Source organism: Entelurus aequoreus, linkage group LG17, assembly GCF_033978785.1.
Source record: "Entelurus aequoreus isolate RoL-2023_Sb linkage group LG17, RoL_Eaeq_v1.1, whole genome shotgun sequence".
NCBI lineage: Eukaryota > Metazoa > Chordata > Actinopteri > Syngnathiformes > Syngnathidae > Entelurus > Entelurus aequoreus.
The window spans coordinates 25,643,903-25,663,085 of NC_084747.1; the positions used below are offsets into that span (position 1 = coordinate 25,643,903).

Here is a 19,183-nt window from a genome sequence, read left to right on the forward strand (position 1 = left end):
TTGTATTAAAAATATGATTTTATTGTGGCAAGAAGAAAATAGAAGTACTACAATACTTTTGTGTAATGGTGTCCATGAGTATGATAATTACTCAATACTTTGATATACTTCGAAGGTGTACTGGATACCATGTTCCTCCTGCACACCCCGTGGTACTCCTGGAAAGCTGCAAGAAGTATACAAGTACATTTTTGTTGATGTACTGTAAAAGTACACAGTGTGAAATACAAGTAACTAAAGATACACTACTACAAGTAGCACAACTTCAAGTAACTATAAGTACACGACTACAAGTATTACAACTTCAAGTAACTATAAGTACACTACTATAAGTACTATAACTAAAAGTACCTACAATACACTACCACAAGTACTACAACTTCAAGTAACTATAAGTACACTACTACAAGTACTACAACTTCAAGTAACTATATGTACACTACTACAAGTAGCACGTCAAGTATCTATGAGTACACTCCTACAAGTACTACAACTAAAGGTACCTACAAAACACTACTACAAGTACTACAACTTCAATTAACTATAATACACTACTACAAGTACTATTACTTCAAGTAACTACAATACAGTAGTACAAGTGGTACAACTTCAAGCAACTATAAGTACACTACTACAAGTACTTCAACTAAAGGTACCTACAATACACTACTACAAGTACTACAACTTCAAGCAACTATAAGTACACTACTACAAGTACTACAACTTCAATGAACTGCAATACACTACTACAAGTACTATAACTTCAAGTAACTACATTACAATAGTACAAGTGGTACAACTTCAAGTAACTACAATACAGTAGAACAAGTACTACAACTTCAAGTACCTACAATACAGTAGTACAAGTGGTACAACTTCAAGCAACTATAAGTACACTGCTACAAGTACTACAACTAAAATACTTAACATCAAGTAAGAAATGATATTTTGTATAGTATTTAGGCTAATCCAGTTTGTACTGAAGTTTGTACTGCTTATTATTAGTAAAGAGGTCAACCTACTACAGGATCAAATACTGTAGTTATTTGTACTCAATGTGATCATGATCATGGTTACTACGCCACCTGCTGTAAGAAGTTGAAAATGTACCAGAATCAGATACAACATAGTGTAGTATTACTCGTAGTACTTACTCGGGCAGTAGAGAGTATTTTTCTGGGCAGATTTCAGGGATGAAAGTATCGCATTCAAACTGTTGATGGATTTGTGTGACAAACAATCTTATGATGCTTTTGGTCTCCATCAACTCCTAAGAAGGAAAAACATCAATAAATACTACATCACACGTACTCTACTACAGTGGTTCTCAACCTTTTTTCAGTGATGTACTCCCTGTGAACATTTTTTTAATTCAAGTACCCCCTAATCAGAGCAAAGCATTTTTGGTTGAGAAAAAGAGATAAAGAAGTAAAATACAGCACTATGTCATCAGTTTCTGATTTATTAAATTGTATAACAGTGCAAAATATTGCTCATTTGTTGTGGTCTTTCTTGAACTATTTGGAAAAAAAGATATAAAAATAACTAAAAACTTGTTGAAAAATAAACAAGTGATTCATTTATAAATAAAGATTTCTACACATAGAAGTAATCATCAACTTAAAGTGCCCTCTTTGGGGATTGTAATAGAGATCCATCTGGATTCATGAACTTAATTCTAAACATTTCTTCACAAAAAAAGAAATCTTTAACATCAATATTTATGGGACATGTCCATAAAAAATCTAGCTGTCAACACTGAATATTGCATTGTTGCATTTCTTTTCACAGTTCTTTTTGACAGACATTTAAAAAAAATCTCACATACCCCTTGGCATACCTTCAAGTACCCCCAGGGGTACGCGTACCCCCATTTGAGAACCACTGCTCTACTGTACTCTATTTTATCAATAACATCACACATGTACTCTACTTTATCAATAACATCACACATGTACTCTACTGTACTCTATTTTGTCAATGACATCACACATGTACTCTACTGTATTATTTTTTGTGAATATCACACATGTACTCTACTGTACTCTACTTTATAAATAACATCACACGTACTCTACTGTACTCTATTTTATCAATAACATCACACATACTCGACTGTACTCTATTTTATCAATAACATCATATGTACTCTACTGTACTCTACTTTGTCAATAACATCACATGTGTACTCTACTGTACTATACTTTGTCAATATCACACATGTACTCTACTGTACTCTATTTTGTCAATAACATCACACATGTACTCTACTGTACTATACTTTGTCAATATCACACATGTACTCTACTGTACTATGCTTTGTCAATATCACACATGTACTCTACTGTACTCTATTTTGTCAATAACATCACACATGTACTCTACTGTATTATTTTTTGTCAATATCACACATGTACTCTACTGTAATCAATTTTATCAATAACATAATACATACTCTACTGTACTCTACTTTATAAATAACATCACACATACTCTACTGTACTCTAATTTATCAATAACATCATATGTACTCTACTGTACTCTACTTTGTCAATAACATCACATGTGTACTCTACTGTACTATACTTTGTCAATATCACACATGTACTCTACTGTACTCTATTTTGTCAATAACATCACACATGTACTCTACTGTACTATACTTTGTCAATATCACACATGTACTCTACTGTACTCTATTTTGTCAATGACATCACACATGTACTATACTGTATTATTTTTTGTCAATATCACACATGTACTCTACTGTAATCTATTTGATCAATAACATCATACATACTCTACTGTACTCTATTTTATCAATAACATCACACGTACTCTACTGTACTCTATTTTATCAATAACATTATACATACTCTACTGTACTCTACTTTGTCAATAACATCACACATGTACTCTACTGTACTGTACTTTGTCAATAACATCACATGTGTACTCTACTGTACTATGCTTTGTCAATATCACACATGCACTCTACTGTACTCTATCTTGTCAATAACATCACACATGTACTCTACTGTATTATTTTTTGTCAATATCACACATGTACTCTACTGTAATCAATTTGATCAATAACATAATACGTACTCTACTGTACTCTACTTTATAAATAACATCACACGTACTCTACTGTACTCTATTTTATCAATAACATCACACATACTCTACTGTACTCTATTTTATCAATAACATCATATGTACTCTACTGTACTCTACTTTGTCAATAACATCACACATGTACTCTACTGTACTCTACTTTGTCAATAACATCACTCATGTACTCTACTGTACTGTACTTTATCAATAACATCACACATGTACTCTACTGTACTCTACTTTGTCAATAACATCACTCACATACTCTACTGTAGTCTACTTTGTCAATAACATCATTCACGTACTCTACTGTACTATAAGTTGGCAATATCACACATGTACTCTACTGTAATCTATTTCATGAATAACATCATACGTACTCTACTTTATCAATAACATCACACATGTACTCTGCTGTAATCTATTTCATCAATAACATCACACATGTACTCTACTGTACTCTACTCAGTGTTTCCCACACATTCATTTATTTGTGGCGGCCCGCCACGAAAGAATTACGTGGCGTGTCCTGTCCAGCTTCTCAGGCAAATCATATAGTTGATGTAGATGCCCATATAGGCTGTTCAGATTTACTTTACAAAAGAGAAGTGTGGGATACTTCTCTTGTTGCCTTATTTGTATTTGACCACTACTGTTTTCTGTTTATTTGTTACTGACTGTGGCAGGACACCTCTGCCTCTGTTTCACTTTATGTTGCTGGTAAATAATATGGTTGTAGTAGTAGGCTAAAGTTAAATTATTTAGTAGGCACTAATTAAAGGGGCAGAGCTTTAAGAGACATTTTAGCTTTTATATTTTATAAGATATATTTTTTGTAAGAACCACAATTAATAAATATATTTCAGTGAATAACTTATTGTTCAAATCTGTATATAAATATGTACATAAAGTGTTGTAATTATATTGTAAAATGGATGGATGGATGGATGGATGGACATTTAAAACAAAACTGTTATTATTAATTAGTAAGTATACATTTTTTGAGCCTTTTTAGAGAAAATCATATCATTGTAGTAAATTATGCAAATTACTCAATGATTACATGGGGACCACGCCCATAGCCACGCCCCCACCGCCACAGGTATCTTGGCAGTTTATGGGAAACACTGCTACTTTATCAATAACATACCTACTCAGTGGCCTAGTGGTTAGATTGTCCGCCCTGAGATCGGTAGATTGTGAGTTCAAACCCCGGCCGAGTCATACCAAAGACTATAAAAATGGGACTCATTACCTCCCTGCTTGGCACTCAGCATCAAGGGTTGGAATTGGGGTTTAAATCACCAAAAATTATTCCCGGGCGCGGCTACCGCTGCTGCCCACTGCTCCCCTCACCTCCCAGGGGGTGAACAAGGGGATGGGTCAAATGCAGAGGACAAATTTCACCACACCTAGTGTGTGTGTGACAATCATTGGTACTTTAACTTTAACTTTTACTGAGTAAAGTCAAGTAAATAAAGGATATGTGTATCCGGGAAGTAAAGTAATGTACCGGGATATAAGCCACACCCACTAAATTTGAGAGAAAACATTGTTTTCCTTGTAATAGCCGCACTGGACTATAAGGTGCTGATACAGTGGGTACGGCAAATATTCAGCCACTTTTACATTTTTCAGAAAATGTCTTTTTTTTCTGTCAAGATTTGTATTTTATTTTAGCATATGGCTGCAATGAAACAAACAATGAAAAATGTATTCTTTTTTAGCTATGGCCGTCAGCGAAGAAAAATTAAAAAATTACATAAAATAGCTGCATCGTTTTATAGGTCGCAGGGGTCAAAGTGCAGGAAAAAAAGTAGTAGCTTATAGTCCGGAATTTACAGTAAATAAAAAATACTTTTAGTGCGTAAAGTAAAGTAAATAAACAATATTTGTATTTATTTTTAAAAAAGTAAATAAACAATACATTTAGTATGTAAAGTAAATAAAGAATATTTTTACTGAGTAAATAAAGTAAATAAACAATATTCGTATCTATGAAGTAAAGTAAATAAACAATACTTTTACTGAGTCAATTAAAATAAAAAATAGTTGTATCCATAAAATTAAGTAAATAAACAATACTTTTACTGAGTAAATTAAAGTAAATAAAGAATAGTTGTATCCATAAAATAAAGTAAATAAAGAATACTTTTACTGAGTAAATTAAAGTAAATAAAGAATATTTGTATCCATACAGTAAAGTAAATAAATAATAATTTTATTGAGTAAAGTAAATCAAACATTTTTGTCTTTATAAAATAAAGTAAATAAACAATAATTTTACTAAGTGCAGTAAAGTAAATAAACAGTGCTTTTATTGAGTAAAGTAAATAAAGAATACTTTGTATTATATCATACAGTAAATAAACAATACTTTTAATGAGTAAAGTAAATAAATAATATTTGTATTTAAAACATACAGTAAATAAACAATACTTTTAGTGAGTAAAGACTATTTGTATTTAAAACATAGAGTACATAAACAATACTTTTAGGGAGTAAAGTAAATAAAGAATAATTGTATTTATTACATACAGTAAATAAACAATACTTTTAGTGAGCTAAGTAAATAAAGAATATTTGAATGTATAACATACAGTAAATAAACAATACTTTTAGTGAGTAAAGTAAATAAAGAATGTTTGTGATTATTACATACAGTAAATAAACAATACTTTTAGTGAGTAAAGTAAATAAAGAATATTTGTATCTCTAACATACAGTAAATAAAAAATACTTTTACTGACTAAAGTAAATAATATATGCATCTATGACATACAGTAAATTAACAATACTTTTACTGAGTAATGTAAATAAAGAATATGTGTATCTATAACATACAGTAAATAAACAATACTTTTAGTGAGTAAAGAATGTTTTATATTAAAACATACAGTACATAAACAATACTTTTAGTGAGTAAAGTAAATAAAGAATAATTGTATTTATAATATACAGTAAATAAACAATACTTTTACTAAGTAAATAAAGAATATTTGAATGTATAACATACAGTAAATAAACAATACTTTTAGTGAGTAAAGAATATTTGTATTTAAAACATACAGTAAATAAACAATACTTTTAGTGAGTAAAGTAACTAAAGAATATTTGTATGTATAACATACAGTAAATAAAAAATACTTTTAGTGAGTAAAGTAACTAAAGAATATTTGTATGTATAACATACAGTAAATAAACAATACTTTTAGTGAGTAAAGTAAATAAAGAATATTTGTAGGTATATCATACAGTAAATAAACAATACTTTTAGTGAGTAAAGTAAATAAAGTATACTTTTTATCCAGCCAAGTAAAGAAAGATGTGTACCTTATAAAGCGAGCTGCCTCCTATAACCCAGACCTGATCCGTCTGCTGTGACAGCTGAGTGTCAATCATCCTGAGGGCGGAGCTAAAGTCTGCAGCAAGATGGTGGGAGCCTGCAGGAGGCGCTCTGGAAGTCAAACAACAGCTCGATTACAACAATGCAGGTTTTAATCAGAGACACCAGACACTTTTGTGAAAAGGTATGTCTTTTAATGGCGATCACAAATGTCGATACTCTCTGGCTGACAAGCGGCCAGCAGCTAATTATGTGGCTCCATACACAGTGTGGAGCCGAATACTATTCACCTCCATTGGGCAAATAAACTGTATAAAAGTATCATTATCAATTAGCATTATCACTGGAGGACGAGGCTAAACATAGAGTGAAGCCAGAAGCAGCCATGCTAACAGCTAGCTCGAAAGAAGAGAAAAATCAAGTGTTTGATAAAGTTGAAGAAGTGTAGATGGAAGCACGTTACAGCAGGAAGTAAGCAGTATCAAGGGTAGTATCAGTACGTGATCGATACTGGAGTGATCGGATCGATATTTTCTTTTTTCTCCAATAATTTTTGTTGTTTTGTTTAATGCTCACAGATTAAGGGGAATAATTCCCTGCACACGGGAGGACTTGGAGGGTAAAAAGCAAAGTATTTAAAAGAGTAGTAAATAGTAATGTTCACTTTTCTTTAGTTATTGTGTAGTCTTGAGTTTGTTTACGTAATAAAGAGAAAACCAACAAGTCACACTGTCGATAAATACACTTCAAATGATTGAGAGTGAACATGGATATTTACATATCTGCTAACATTACAGCAACATGCAGCTACAAGTAGAGCGAGCACACCTGGCAGGAAATGACCTTTGACCTACAGGAAACAGCGTGTGACAGAGTCAAATACGAACTTGAGCTGGCGACTGAGGACGATGTTGATGCGGTTCCTCAAAGGTCGGTTTTTCTCTGGGATGGAAAACCAGGTCTTTCTGCCCATAATCACCACGTTCTGCTTACCTGCAGGTAACAACACAGGTAACCCATTTTCACCACGTTCTCCTTACCTGCATATATATATATATATATATATATATATATATATATATATATATATATATATATATATATATATATATATATATATATATATATATATATATATATATATATATAACACACACAAACATATATAAAACATTTTGTGTTTTTCTTGTTTCTTCAAAAGAAATGTACACCATGACTAGGGAAGGTTGTTTGTGTTGAGTCATATAAGTTATTGCTGCGCTTGGGGCCGTTCAAAGCATGATAAGTGGTCATAGAGCTGAATTACTCATGTTGTCCACAAGATAGCTACAAAGCAGCAGCATATACATTAACTTTTAAAATGAATTGAAAGATTTCCAGTTCGAACATTAAATATCTTGTCTTTGCAGTCTATTAATTTGAAAATAAGTTGAAAAAGATTTGCAAATCATTGTATTGTTTTTATTTACCATTTACTAGGGGTGTAACGGTACACAAAAATTTCGGTTCGGTACGTACCTCGGTTTAGAGGTCACGGTTCGGTTTATTTTCGGTACAGTAAGAAAACAACAAAATATACATTGTTGGGTTATTTATTTATCAAATTTGCAAAATCTTCCACCAAAAAAATGTTTTGTGGAATATTTGATGTGAAGTAATCGGAACCTTGGATAGGTCAATAATTCATAATAACATTGATTTTGATTCAATATTATGTTTTGAGGAATGACAGTTTGAAAGAAAAAAAAACAGCTTTGTTTTATTTTTTTTTCTAAATTACATTTCACTTTTAAGCTTTTTTATTTCACTTTTGTTATGTTTTTGTTTATTTTAATAAATAGTATTTTTAGAATGTGCCGTGGGCCTTTAAAACATTAGCTGTGGGCCGCAAATGGCCTCCGGGGCACACTTTTGACACCCCTGCTATAGATAATAAAAAAATAAATCTGATAAATCTATGGATTAAAAGCAGAGCCTGGCGACACATGCGCGTTTATCATAACTCTCTCGCTCTCTCTGTCTCTGCCCCTCCATCACGAATGCTGCTGCGCGCACAATTTGTTTTGTTTTTAATCCCTTCTTAACCCTGAACGTACATTGAAAATACATGCAACCCTAAATCAAAATGCCGGACATTTGAGGCATTTAAGAAACTCCGCCCGGACAGCTCCGCAAAAGAGGACATGTCCGGTGAAAAGAGGACTTATGGTCAGTCTATCGTAGCCCGTTAGCTGCTAGCATGCCGTGTGTTGTGCCTCAGTGTGCAATGTTTTCACAACGTGCAGTACGCTACTTAATATGTCCGTGTGGAAACTCGTTCGGTACACCTCTGAACCGAACCGAAGCCCCCGTACCGAAACGGTTCAATACAAATACACGTACCGTTACACCCCTACCATTTACACAACGTGCCAACTTCACTGGTTTTGGGTTTTGTACCATTGTATAACACTTTATGGATTTAATACATTGTAAGGTTTCCTCCTGAAATATTGTCAACATTGAAATAAAAACAATTGTGGGCTCCTTCCCGTTTTTCAGGATGGCTGACATCTTTTCTTCCTGGAAGTTACAGAAAGTATGAGAATGTGTGAGCTGCTGCCTCACCTTCTTCACTTATATTAATAAGTCTCCTATTGAGAATCAGAATCATCTTTATTGGCCAAGTATGTTTACCACACGAGCAGTTTGACTGTGCAAGAAACAAAAGAATGCAACGAGTGGAGTCGATATACAGTTGTGCTCATAAGTTTACATACCCTGGGAGAATTTATGATTTCTTGGCCATTCTTCAGAGAATATGAATGATAACCCACAAGCCTTTCTTCCACTCATGCTTAATGGTCGTGTGAAGCTATTTATTGGCAAACAACTGTGTTTACTCTTTTTAAATCAAAATGACAAAAGAAAGTACCCAAATGACCCTGATCAAAAGTTTACATACCCCAGTGACTTTGATCTGATAACATGCACAAAAGTTGACACAAACAGGTTTGAATGGCTAATCAAGGTTCCAATCCTCACCTGTGACCTGTTTGTTTGTAATTAATGTGTGTGTATAAAAGGTCAGTGAGTTTCTGGGCTTCTGACAGACCATTGCATCTTTCATCCAGTGCTGCACAGATGTTTCTGGATTCTGAGTCATGGGGAAGGCAAAAGAATTGTCAAAGGATCTGCGAGAAAAGGTAATTGAACTGCATAAAACAGGAAAAGGGTATAAAAAGATATCCAAGGAATTGACAATGCCAATCAACAGTGTTCAAACGCTGATTAAGAAGTGGAAAATGAGGGATTCAGGTAGACCAGCAAAGATTTCAGCCATAACTGCCAGGAAAATTGGTCGAGATGCAAAGAAAAATCCACAAATAACTTCAGCTGAAATACAGGACTCTCTGAAAAATTGTGGTGTGGCTGTTTCAAGATGCACAATAAGGAGGCACTTGAAGAAAAATGGACTACATGGACGAGTCGCCAGAAGAAAGCCATTTTTGCGCAAATGTCACAAAGTATCCCGCTTACATTGCGCCAAACAGCAGAGACAAGCCTCAAAACTTCTGGAACAAAGTAATTTGGAGTGATGGCTTTCTTCTTTTCTGTCATTTTCATGTCCATCCATCTCTGTCCATTCATCTATCTTCTACTGCTCTGTGGCATTGTTTTTGCTTGAATCACAGAGCATGAAACCCTGCACGGTCCTTCAATGAGCCCACCGTGCAAGTTCTCCGGACGGAGGACAGAAAAACAAACAAAAACGACGGGAAGGAAGGACAAAAACTGGATTTCCCTGCAGAAAATGTAAGTATTGAAAGTCAAGCAGAAGAGATATAGAGTGCTCAAGCGAGCGACATTGCAAGGGAAGAGGAAGGGAAATGGTGAAAAAAGGCAACTCTTCACGGGTTTACTGATACTTTTTAAGTACTAAATACTGGTATCGTATGTATGTGTTGTATCTGCTGATGTAGTTCTCGTGTAGTTGTACAAAAAAAAGAAGACAGATACTGATGAATGTCAAAATGCCAAATAGGAGAGCCTATTTGAGGCCAGAGAGGAAGAAAACAAACGGACACAGCAAATTGATCGTATTTCCACTTCATTTCCACCCCGAAAGGGACAAGCGGTAGAAAAATGGATGGATGGATGGATTTACTGACTATCGACCAGGGCTTAGTTAGCATCAAAACTCAATTAATCGTGCAGCCCAGTCGTTACATCTAGTTTTCTTACACTTCTGAGTATTATTTCCAAGTATGCATTCATGTAGTAGCCAGGAAGTAGCCTTTGCCATTAGCTTGAATGTGCCGGTCTTGTGGTTGTTGAGCCCTACAAAGTGTTTAAACTGTAAGTACTGTACTTATTACCCGGCAGCTGTTTGATTGTAACGTGCATCTCAGTTGTGGCTTTCATTCACACATTTGGAGGTGTTGAAATCGCCATGTGAAATCCCTAATGCTAATCAGTAGCATGTATATGGCATATCCAATGTAAATTAGCATCGCGCTATCACATGTTTTAATAGCAGGGTCACTCTCTACCGCTAACCAACCCTGGTTAATGCTCACGTGACAATGTTTTTTCAATGACCCTTACTGTAAATAAAACTGTGAGGATAAAGTTAACACACTCGTTAACTGGATGCTTGTAAATACCGTAATTTCCGGACTATAAGCCGCTACTTTTTCCCCTCGTTCTGGTCCCTGCGGCTTATACAAGGGTGCGGCTTATTTACGGCCTGTTCTTCTCCGACACCGACAAAGAGGATTTCGGTGGTTTTAGTACGCAGGAGGAAGACGATGACACAATGATTAAAGACTGACTTTTCATATACCGGTAGGCTGGTTATTTTGATAACGTACAGGCGAGCACATTGTATTACTTTGCACCGTTGTATTATTTGTACTCTGCACGAATGCTGTTCGCCATGTCAAAGATGTGAAAGTTTGGTTGAATGATTGAAAGATTTATTGTTAATAAATGGGACGCTTTGCGTTCCCAAACAGTCATCTCTGTCCCGACAATCCCCTCCGTGGTAGCAGGAACCCCTATATACTACGGTAATTACACATCAAAACCCTGCGGCTTATAGTCGGGTGCGGATTATATATGGAGCAATCTGTATTTTCCCCTAAATTTAGCTGGTGCGGCTTATAGTCAGGTGCGGCTTATAGTCCGGAAATTACGGTAGTTTACCTTCCACTGATGATGTTGCCGTCATCTTGCGGAAATGTTTGAATTCCTCACTGGAAGACAAGAAACATCATCATTGCAGACATTTTTTTTTTGTATTAAATATTATCAATCATACATTTTTCTATTCTATGTTTACGTTAGTTTTATACATCGTACAATATGAATCATGCATTATTTTATCACGTTTACTTTAATACCCATTTACTGTTGTTGTCTGGCATTATCTATTGTTATATCTATGTAAATGTTTACTTATTTTACTTAGCAAATACTGGAATGCAATATATTACTAAGCAATGGAATACAATGTAAAAACCCTATCTTATGACTTTTCATTTACAGAAGATATTTTTTATCACTTTATTTCCCTATTAAAAACACGTGATGTTCTTGATGTCACCTCAACCATAAAGTTTACAAGCACGGTCTAAAGTACAAACACGTATTTTGAGAAAACTGCCTGAATCTGCCCATGTGTCATAAGACAATGCCATGTCACCAATGTCTAGAACACATGTGTCAAACTCAAAGCCTTAGGGGCCAAATCTGGCCCGCCACTTTATTTTATGTGGCCCACGAAAGCCTGGAAATAATCTGCCTTAAACAAATGCTTAACCTTTTCTTACTAAATATATTTGTTATTTCCCTTTTGACAGTAAAAATCATGTACTGCATGCAATTGCATATCTTTTAAAATTCAATATTATCAAACTCAAAATATATTATCATGTATTCCAAAAATATGTTTTGCTAAAATAAAGATAAATACTGTACTGAAATATCTGCTTGACTTATGATTTTGGGGGCAGTATAGCTCGGTTGGCAGAGTGGCCGTGCCAGCAACTTGAGGGTTCCAGGTTCGATCCCCGCTTCTGCCAGCGTAGTCACTGCCGTTGTGTCCTTGGGCAAGACACTTCACCCACCTGCTCCCAATGCCACCCACACTGGTTTAAATGTAACTTAGATACTGGGTTTCACAATGTAAAGCGCTTTGAGTCACTAGAAAAAAGCGCTATATAAAAAATAAATAAATAATAATAATAATTTCAAAACAAATGATCAATCAAATTGTACACCGTAAAATTGACAATAGATTTTACGGTTAAATTAAAGTTTTTTACAGTAAAATCCCCTTTGGTACTCTTTTTTTCATATACAGTAAGACACTAAAACATTAACAAACAAACCAAAAAATAATTAAAACAACAAGATTTTACCGTAAAAAAACTAAAACAGTGGTATCGTTTTTCCATTCCATTTATTAAATTTTTTTTATATGCTGTAAAAAAAAACAACACTGCTTTTACTAGAACATTCTGGTGACTGAGCTGCCAGTTTTTAAAGTAAAATTTAAAAAAAAATGTTGCAGCTTATGTAAAAATATATATTGTTAATGTATTACATATATATATATATATATATATATATATATATATATATATATATATATATATATATATATATATATATATATATATATATACATATATATATATATATATACACGTACAGTCGCAATCAAAAGTTTACATACACTTATAAAGAACATAATGTCATGGCTGTCTTGAGTTTCCAATAATTTATACAACTCTTCTTTTTTTTGTGATAGAGTGATTGGAGCACATACTTGTTGGTCACAAAAAACATTCATGAAGTTTGGTTCTTTTATGAATTTATTATGGGTCTACTGAAAATGTGAGCAAATCTGCTGGGTCAAAAGTATACATACAGCAATGTTAATATTTGCTTACATGTCCCTTGGCAAGTTTCACTGCAATAAGGCGCTTTTGGTAGCCATCCACAAGCTTCTGGCAAGCTTCTGGTTGAGTTTTTGACCACTCCTCTTGATAAAATTGGTGCAGTTCAGCTAAATGTGTTTGTTTTCAGACATGAACTTGTTTCTTCAGCATTGTCCACACGTTTAAGTCAGGACTTTGGGAAACCCATTCTAAAACCTTAATTCTGGCCTGATTTAGCCATTCCTTTACCACTTTTGACGTGTGTTTGGGGTCATTGTCCTGTTGGAACACCCAACTGCGCCCAAGACCCAACCTCTGGGCTAATGATTTTAGGTAATCCTCCTTTTTCATTGTCCCATTTAAAGCGCCAGTTCCATTGGCAGCAAAACAGGCTCAGAGCATAATACTACCACCACCATGCTTGACGGTAGGCCTGGTGTTCCTGGGATTAAAGGCCTCACCTTTTCTCTTCCAAACATATTGCTGGGTATTGTGGCCAAACAGCTACATTTTTGTTTCATCTGACATCACATGGACAAAAGATAAGACCGTCTGGAGGAAAGTTCTGTGGTCAGATAATATTAAATATTAACATTGCTGTATGTATACTTTTGACCCATCAGATTTGGTCACATTTTCAGTAGACCCATTATAAATTCATAAAAGAACCAAACTTCATGAATGTTTTTTGGTGACCAACAAGTAAGTGCTCCAATCACTCTATCACAAAAAAATAAGAGTTGGAGAAAGTATTGGAAACTCAAGACAGCCAGGACATTATGTTCTTTACAAGTAGAGATGTCCGATAATATCGGACTGCCGATATTATCGGCCGATAAATGCTTTACAATGTAATATCGGAACTTATCGGTATCGGTTTCAAAATGATCTGTATCAGCTTCATTAAGTAAAATGTATGACTTTTTAAAACGCCGCTGTGTACACGGACGGCCTTTGCATGCCGGCCCAATCACATATTATCTACGGATTTTCACACACACAAGTGAATGCCATGCATACTTGGTCAACAACCATACAGGTCACACTGAGGGTGGCCGTATAAACAACTTTAACACTGTTACAAATATGCGCCACACTGTGAACCCACACCAAACAAGAATGACAAACACATTTCGGGAGAACATCCGCACCGTAACACAACATAAACACAACAGAACAAATACCCAGAACCCCTTGCAGCACTAACTCTTCCGGGACGCTACAATATACACCCCGCTACCCCCCTCAACCCCGCCCACCTCAACCTCCTCATGCTCTCTCAGGGAGAGCATGTCCCAAATTCCAAGCTGCTGTTTTGAGGCATGTTAAAAAAAATAATGCACTTTGTGACTTCAATAATAAATATGGCAGTGCCATGTTGGCACTTTTTTCCATAACTTGAGTTGATTTATTTTGGAAAACCTTGTTACATTGTTTAATGCATCCAGCGGGGCATCACAACAAAATTAGACATAATAATGTGTAGGGCTGCAACTAACGATTAATTTGGTAATCGATTAATCTGTCGATTATTACTTCGATTAATCGATTAATAATCGGATAAAAGAGACAAACTACATTTCTATCCTTTCCAGTATTTTATTGAAAAAAAACAACATACTGGCACCATACTTATTTTGATTATTGTTTCTCAGCTGTTTGTACATGTTGCAGTTTATAAATAAAGGTTTATAAAAATAAAATAAAAAATAAAATGAAAAAAATTTGCCTCTGCGCATAGCATAGATCCAACGAATCAATGACTAAATTAATCGCCAACTATTTTTATAATCGATCTTAATCGATTAGTTGTTGCAGCCCTAATAATGTGTTAAATCCACGAGTGTATATATCGGTATCGGTTGATATAGGAATCGGTAATTAAGAGTTGGACAATATCGGATATCGGCAAAAAAGCCATTATCGGACATCTCTATTTACAAGTGTATATAAACTTTTGATCGCGACTGTATATTCATATTGATTGATTGAGGGCCACTATAACTGCGATGTGGCCATCGACGAAAACGAGTTTGACACCCCTGCTCTATAAGAACAGAAACAACAATGCAAATTAAAAAAAATCACAATAAAAATATTCTATAAACTTACTGAAAACATATTCAATGGTTCCAATTCTAGTAGAAAGGTGTTGTGTGTGTGTTTTGCTGAAAAAGAATACACTTGATTCAGCTCATCATATTATTATTTATGACAGAAATACAAATAAACTTTGGCGCCATTATGTATTTTACTTTTTGGAAGACGTGAACACGTGACGCAGCCAGGAAGTGTTGCACACAGTGTGTTGGCGGACGCAAACTATCATTGAACTAACGCACACGCGTAAAACATGACTTACTTGAGTCTTGTGGGATGCCAAGGAAGCTGTCCGTTCTTTCCTATCCCCAGGTCCGGACACACAGCGACGATGGCGTTCAGAATGCGCGACATGTTGCCTTGACTCCACTATGGCTGTCCTCGCCGCCAGCTCACTCGGGCTGTCTCTCCCGGAAGTGACGTAGTCGTCGCGCATGCGTGGACTGATCTAATCTTCCGGTACCGAGCAACTGTTGTAAATAATCGTCTACTTCTGTACAAGCAAACCCTTTCCAGGCGTTATAGGCTCACATTACGGACATTCACCTTAAATATATAAACATAGACGCGTAACGACATCATTTATCACGTCTTTTAGTTTCGTCCCAGGGTTCTCTCGGTGTAACACGTGTTAGCTTCTTGCTAACTATGAAGATGAAGAAACAACCAAACATCCTGTTGACAGGTAACACACAAACTACTTTTCTTGCGTTTTCTTCTTGTTTTGTGGCTGCTGGGTACAACACAACACTTGCACGACTGTTGCATCTCAGTTGTGGCTTTCATTCACACATTTGGAGGCGCAAGTTCTCCGGACGGAGGACAGAAAAACAAACAAAACGACGGGAAGGAAGGACAAAAACTGGATTTTCCGGCCAAAAATGGAAGTTTTGGAAAGTCAAGCAGAAGAGATATAGGCAGTGTTGGGTTAGTTACTGAAAACCAGTTACTAGTTACTTTATTTAAAAAGTAACTCAGTTACTTACACCTAAAAGTAATGTGTTACTGTGAAAAGTAACTATTTAGTTACTTATATATTATTTTTATTTTTTAAGGGCCCCTTTAATGCCCTTTTTGTGACGACCGGGTCGCGTCGTGGTGCGAGGTGTTCTCCCAAGGATGCAGACGGGCTCGGACACAGCTTGCAGGTAGGAAAATGATTTATTTTAGAACTAAATCAGACAAGAGAAAAACAAAAACGACTAGCATGGGAGCTAGCAAGCAAAATAATCTAGCATGAGAGCTAGCAGGAAGCAAAGTGGTCGTCAGCTGTTGCATGAGAACAAACTAAGAAGCCAGGCAGAGTGCTGCCCGGGCGAAGACTAAATAGTCCTCTGATTAGCGCTCGGGCAACAGGTGCGCGTCCCGAAACGCTAACCAGAGGCAGGTGAGCAAAAATCTGCCGTCATGGCAACAGAAACAAAACACACGTGACACTAAAACTGTAAACAAACTGATCCGAGCAGCGGATCCTAACAGTACCCCCCCCTAAAAGGACAGATTCCAGATGTCCCTTGAAAACAAAAAAAACAACAACTGGAACCCAAAAAAAAAAAGGCAATAGTTCACGAGTCAAGGGCGGGCGGGGGGGTGACTTGGTGGTGGGTCGCCAGGCCACGTGTCCCCGAATCCACCGGGGAAGGGTCAGGTGGCGGCGGCGAATGGAACGCCGCTGCCGCTGGCGAGGCGGGCGAGGCGGGCGACCACGGTAAGGCCACATTCGTGGCCGCCGAGAAGGTGGGCGTGAGTGGCGCCAGAATTTCAGCAGCCTCTGAGTCCTCTGAGAGAGCTGCTTGCGCAGCCGGACCACTCGAGGTCGCTGAGACGTCGCCGTGGAAGCGGTAGGTGTCGACGTCGCTGTCGTGGCAGCCGGAGTCGCTGTCGTGGCAGCCGGAGTCGCTGTCGTGGCAGCCGGAGTCGCTGTCGTGGCAGCCGGAGTCGCTGTCGTGGCAGCAGGAGTCGCTGTCGTGGCAGCAGGAGTCGCTGTCGTGGCAGCAGGAGTCGCTGTCGTGGCAGCAGGAGTCGCTGTCGTGGCAGCAGGAGTCGCTGTCGTGGCAGCCGGAGTCGCTGTCGTGGCAGCCGGAGTCGCTGTCGTGGCAGCCGGAGTCGCTGTCGTGGCAGCCGGAGTCGCTGTCGTGGCAGCCGGAGTCGCTGGTGCGAGAACCAGTCGTGGTACAGGTGCTGGTGCGAGAACCAGCCGTGGTGCAGGTACTGGTGCGAGAACCAGTCGTGGTGCAGGTACTGGTGCGAGAACCAGTCGTGGTGCAGGTACTGGTGCGAGAACCAGTCGTGGTGCAGGTACTGGTGCGAGAACCAGTCGTGGTGCAGGTACTGGTGCGAGAACCAGTCGTGGTGCAGGTACTGGTGCGGGGACCAGTCGTGGTGCAGGTACTGGTGCGGGGACCAGTCGTGGTGCAGGTACTGGTGCGGGGACCAGTCGTGGTGCAGGTACTGGTGCGGGGACCAGTCGTGGTGCAGGTACTGGTGCGGGGACCAGTCGTGGTGCAGGTACTGGTGCGAGAACCAGTCGTGGTGCAGGTACTGGTGCGGGGACCAGTCGTGGTGCAGGTACTGGTGCGGGGACCAGTCGTGGTGCAGGTACTGGTGCGAGAACCAGTCGTGGTGCAGGTACTGGTGCGGGGACCAGTCGTGGTGCAGGTACTGGTGCGAGAACCAGTCGTGGTGCAGGTACTGGTGCGGGGACCAGCCGTGGAGCAGGTACTGGTGTGGGAACCAGCCGAGGTGCAGGTACTGGTGTGGGAACCAGCCGAGGTGCAGGTACTGGTGTGAGAACCAGTCGAGGTGCAGGTGGCCTAGCTGGCGGTTGCGGCTTAGCAGGCCGAAAAACCGGTGGTGGCGGCCGGGCAGGAGGTTGTGGCTTAGCCCGCCGAAGGACAGGTGGCGGTGGCCGAGCAGGAGGTTGCGGCTTAGCACGCCGTTGTGCCACCCCACTCGCACAGCTCCCAGTACTAGCCCCCCCCTCAAAAAGCGGATCCCAGACGCGTTCCTTGCGGATTGGAACCGTCTTCAAGGGTGGGTGGAGGGTGGTCAGGGGGAGGGTAGAATCCTCTCCTCTAAATTGTCCAAAATGTCTATTGTCACCCCCCACTTGAGACTGGGACTGACTAGATTTAGTCCTTAAAAAAATGTCCTGATAATGTTTTATTGCAGAATTAAAGTCACTAGGAGGTGGCTGACAAAAGGGAGCAGAAGAATTTAAAAAAAAATCTTCGTCTCTGACGTCATCCACAGTGGGCGGGATGACGTCATCCGTGTGGGTCTCCAGCTGACTGACAGCCCAATTTGTGAAATGTTTGGCGAAGTGGTCAATTGGGTTGCCAAACATCTGAGGAGGGGAATCTTGGGCTGAATGTTGCTTACTGTGTGGTGGTGGAGGAGTCTGTGGGAGTGGCGCGTCTTTGCAGCGAAGTGAAGACCTCGTTGGCGGCTTCCGTCTTCGCTGACGCGTCCGGTGGTGCGGAGGTGTGGCGATGTCCTCGGGCCAAACGGAGTGGATTGGGACCAACTTTCCGTTAGGACCCCAGATCAGGTCCTGGCGCTCCGAAGGGGAATAGCGGAGAGTCTCCGCCTCCATCGCTCGCAACACCATCCACGCACCTTCGTCCCTCTCCTCCGACATGCTCGCTGCGAGAGAACTTCTTCTTGCTGGCTTCCTACTGTGACGACCGGGTCG

General features: G+C 38.4%; 2 protein-coding genes across 4 annotated transcripts in view; one reads left to right on the top strand and one right to left on the bottom strand.

The window, feature by feature from the left end:
- On the bottom strand, positions 1-15,939 carry dhfr (dihydrofolate reductase). Of its 2 annotated transcripts, XM_062025373.1 has the most exons (6): positions 15,752-15,939; positions 11,651-11,700; positions 7,351-7,456; positions 6,451-6,574; positions 1,155-1,270; positions 1-166 (listed from the first exon to the last, which is right to left on the bottom strand). In XM_062025373.1, the coding sequence occupies exons 1-6, from the start codon at positions 15,841-15,843 to the stop codon at positions 88-90; spliced, it is 567 nt and encodes a 188-aa protein (XP_061881357.1). In that variant the 5' UTR covers positions 15,844-15,939; the 3' UTR covers positions 1-87. The 2 variants fall into 2 exon arrangements, with proteins under 2 accessions (XP_061881357.1, XP_061881358.1); XM_062025374.1 differs by lacking the exon at positions 11,651-11,700 and having other exon boundaries at positions 15,752-15,890.
- ak6 (adenylate kinase 6) overlaps positions 15,879-19,183 on the top strand; it is a 17,026-nt gene continuing 13,721 nt past the window's right edge. For both annotated transcript variants that reach the window (XM_062025377.1, XM_062025375.1), the window contains exon 1: positions 15,879-16,174. In XM_062025377.1, coding sequence (XP_061881361.1) covers positions 16,138-16,174 — 37 coding nt within the window. In that variant the 5' untranslated portion in view covers positions 15,879-16,137. The remainder of the gene's footprint in view (positions 16,175-19,183) is intronic.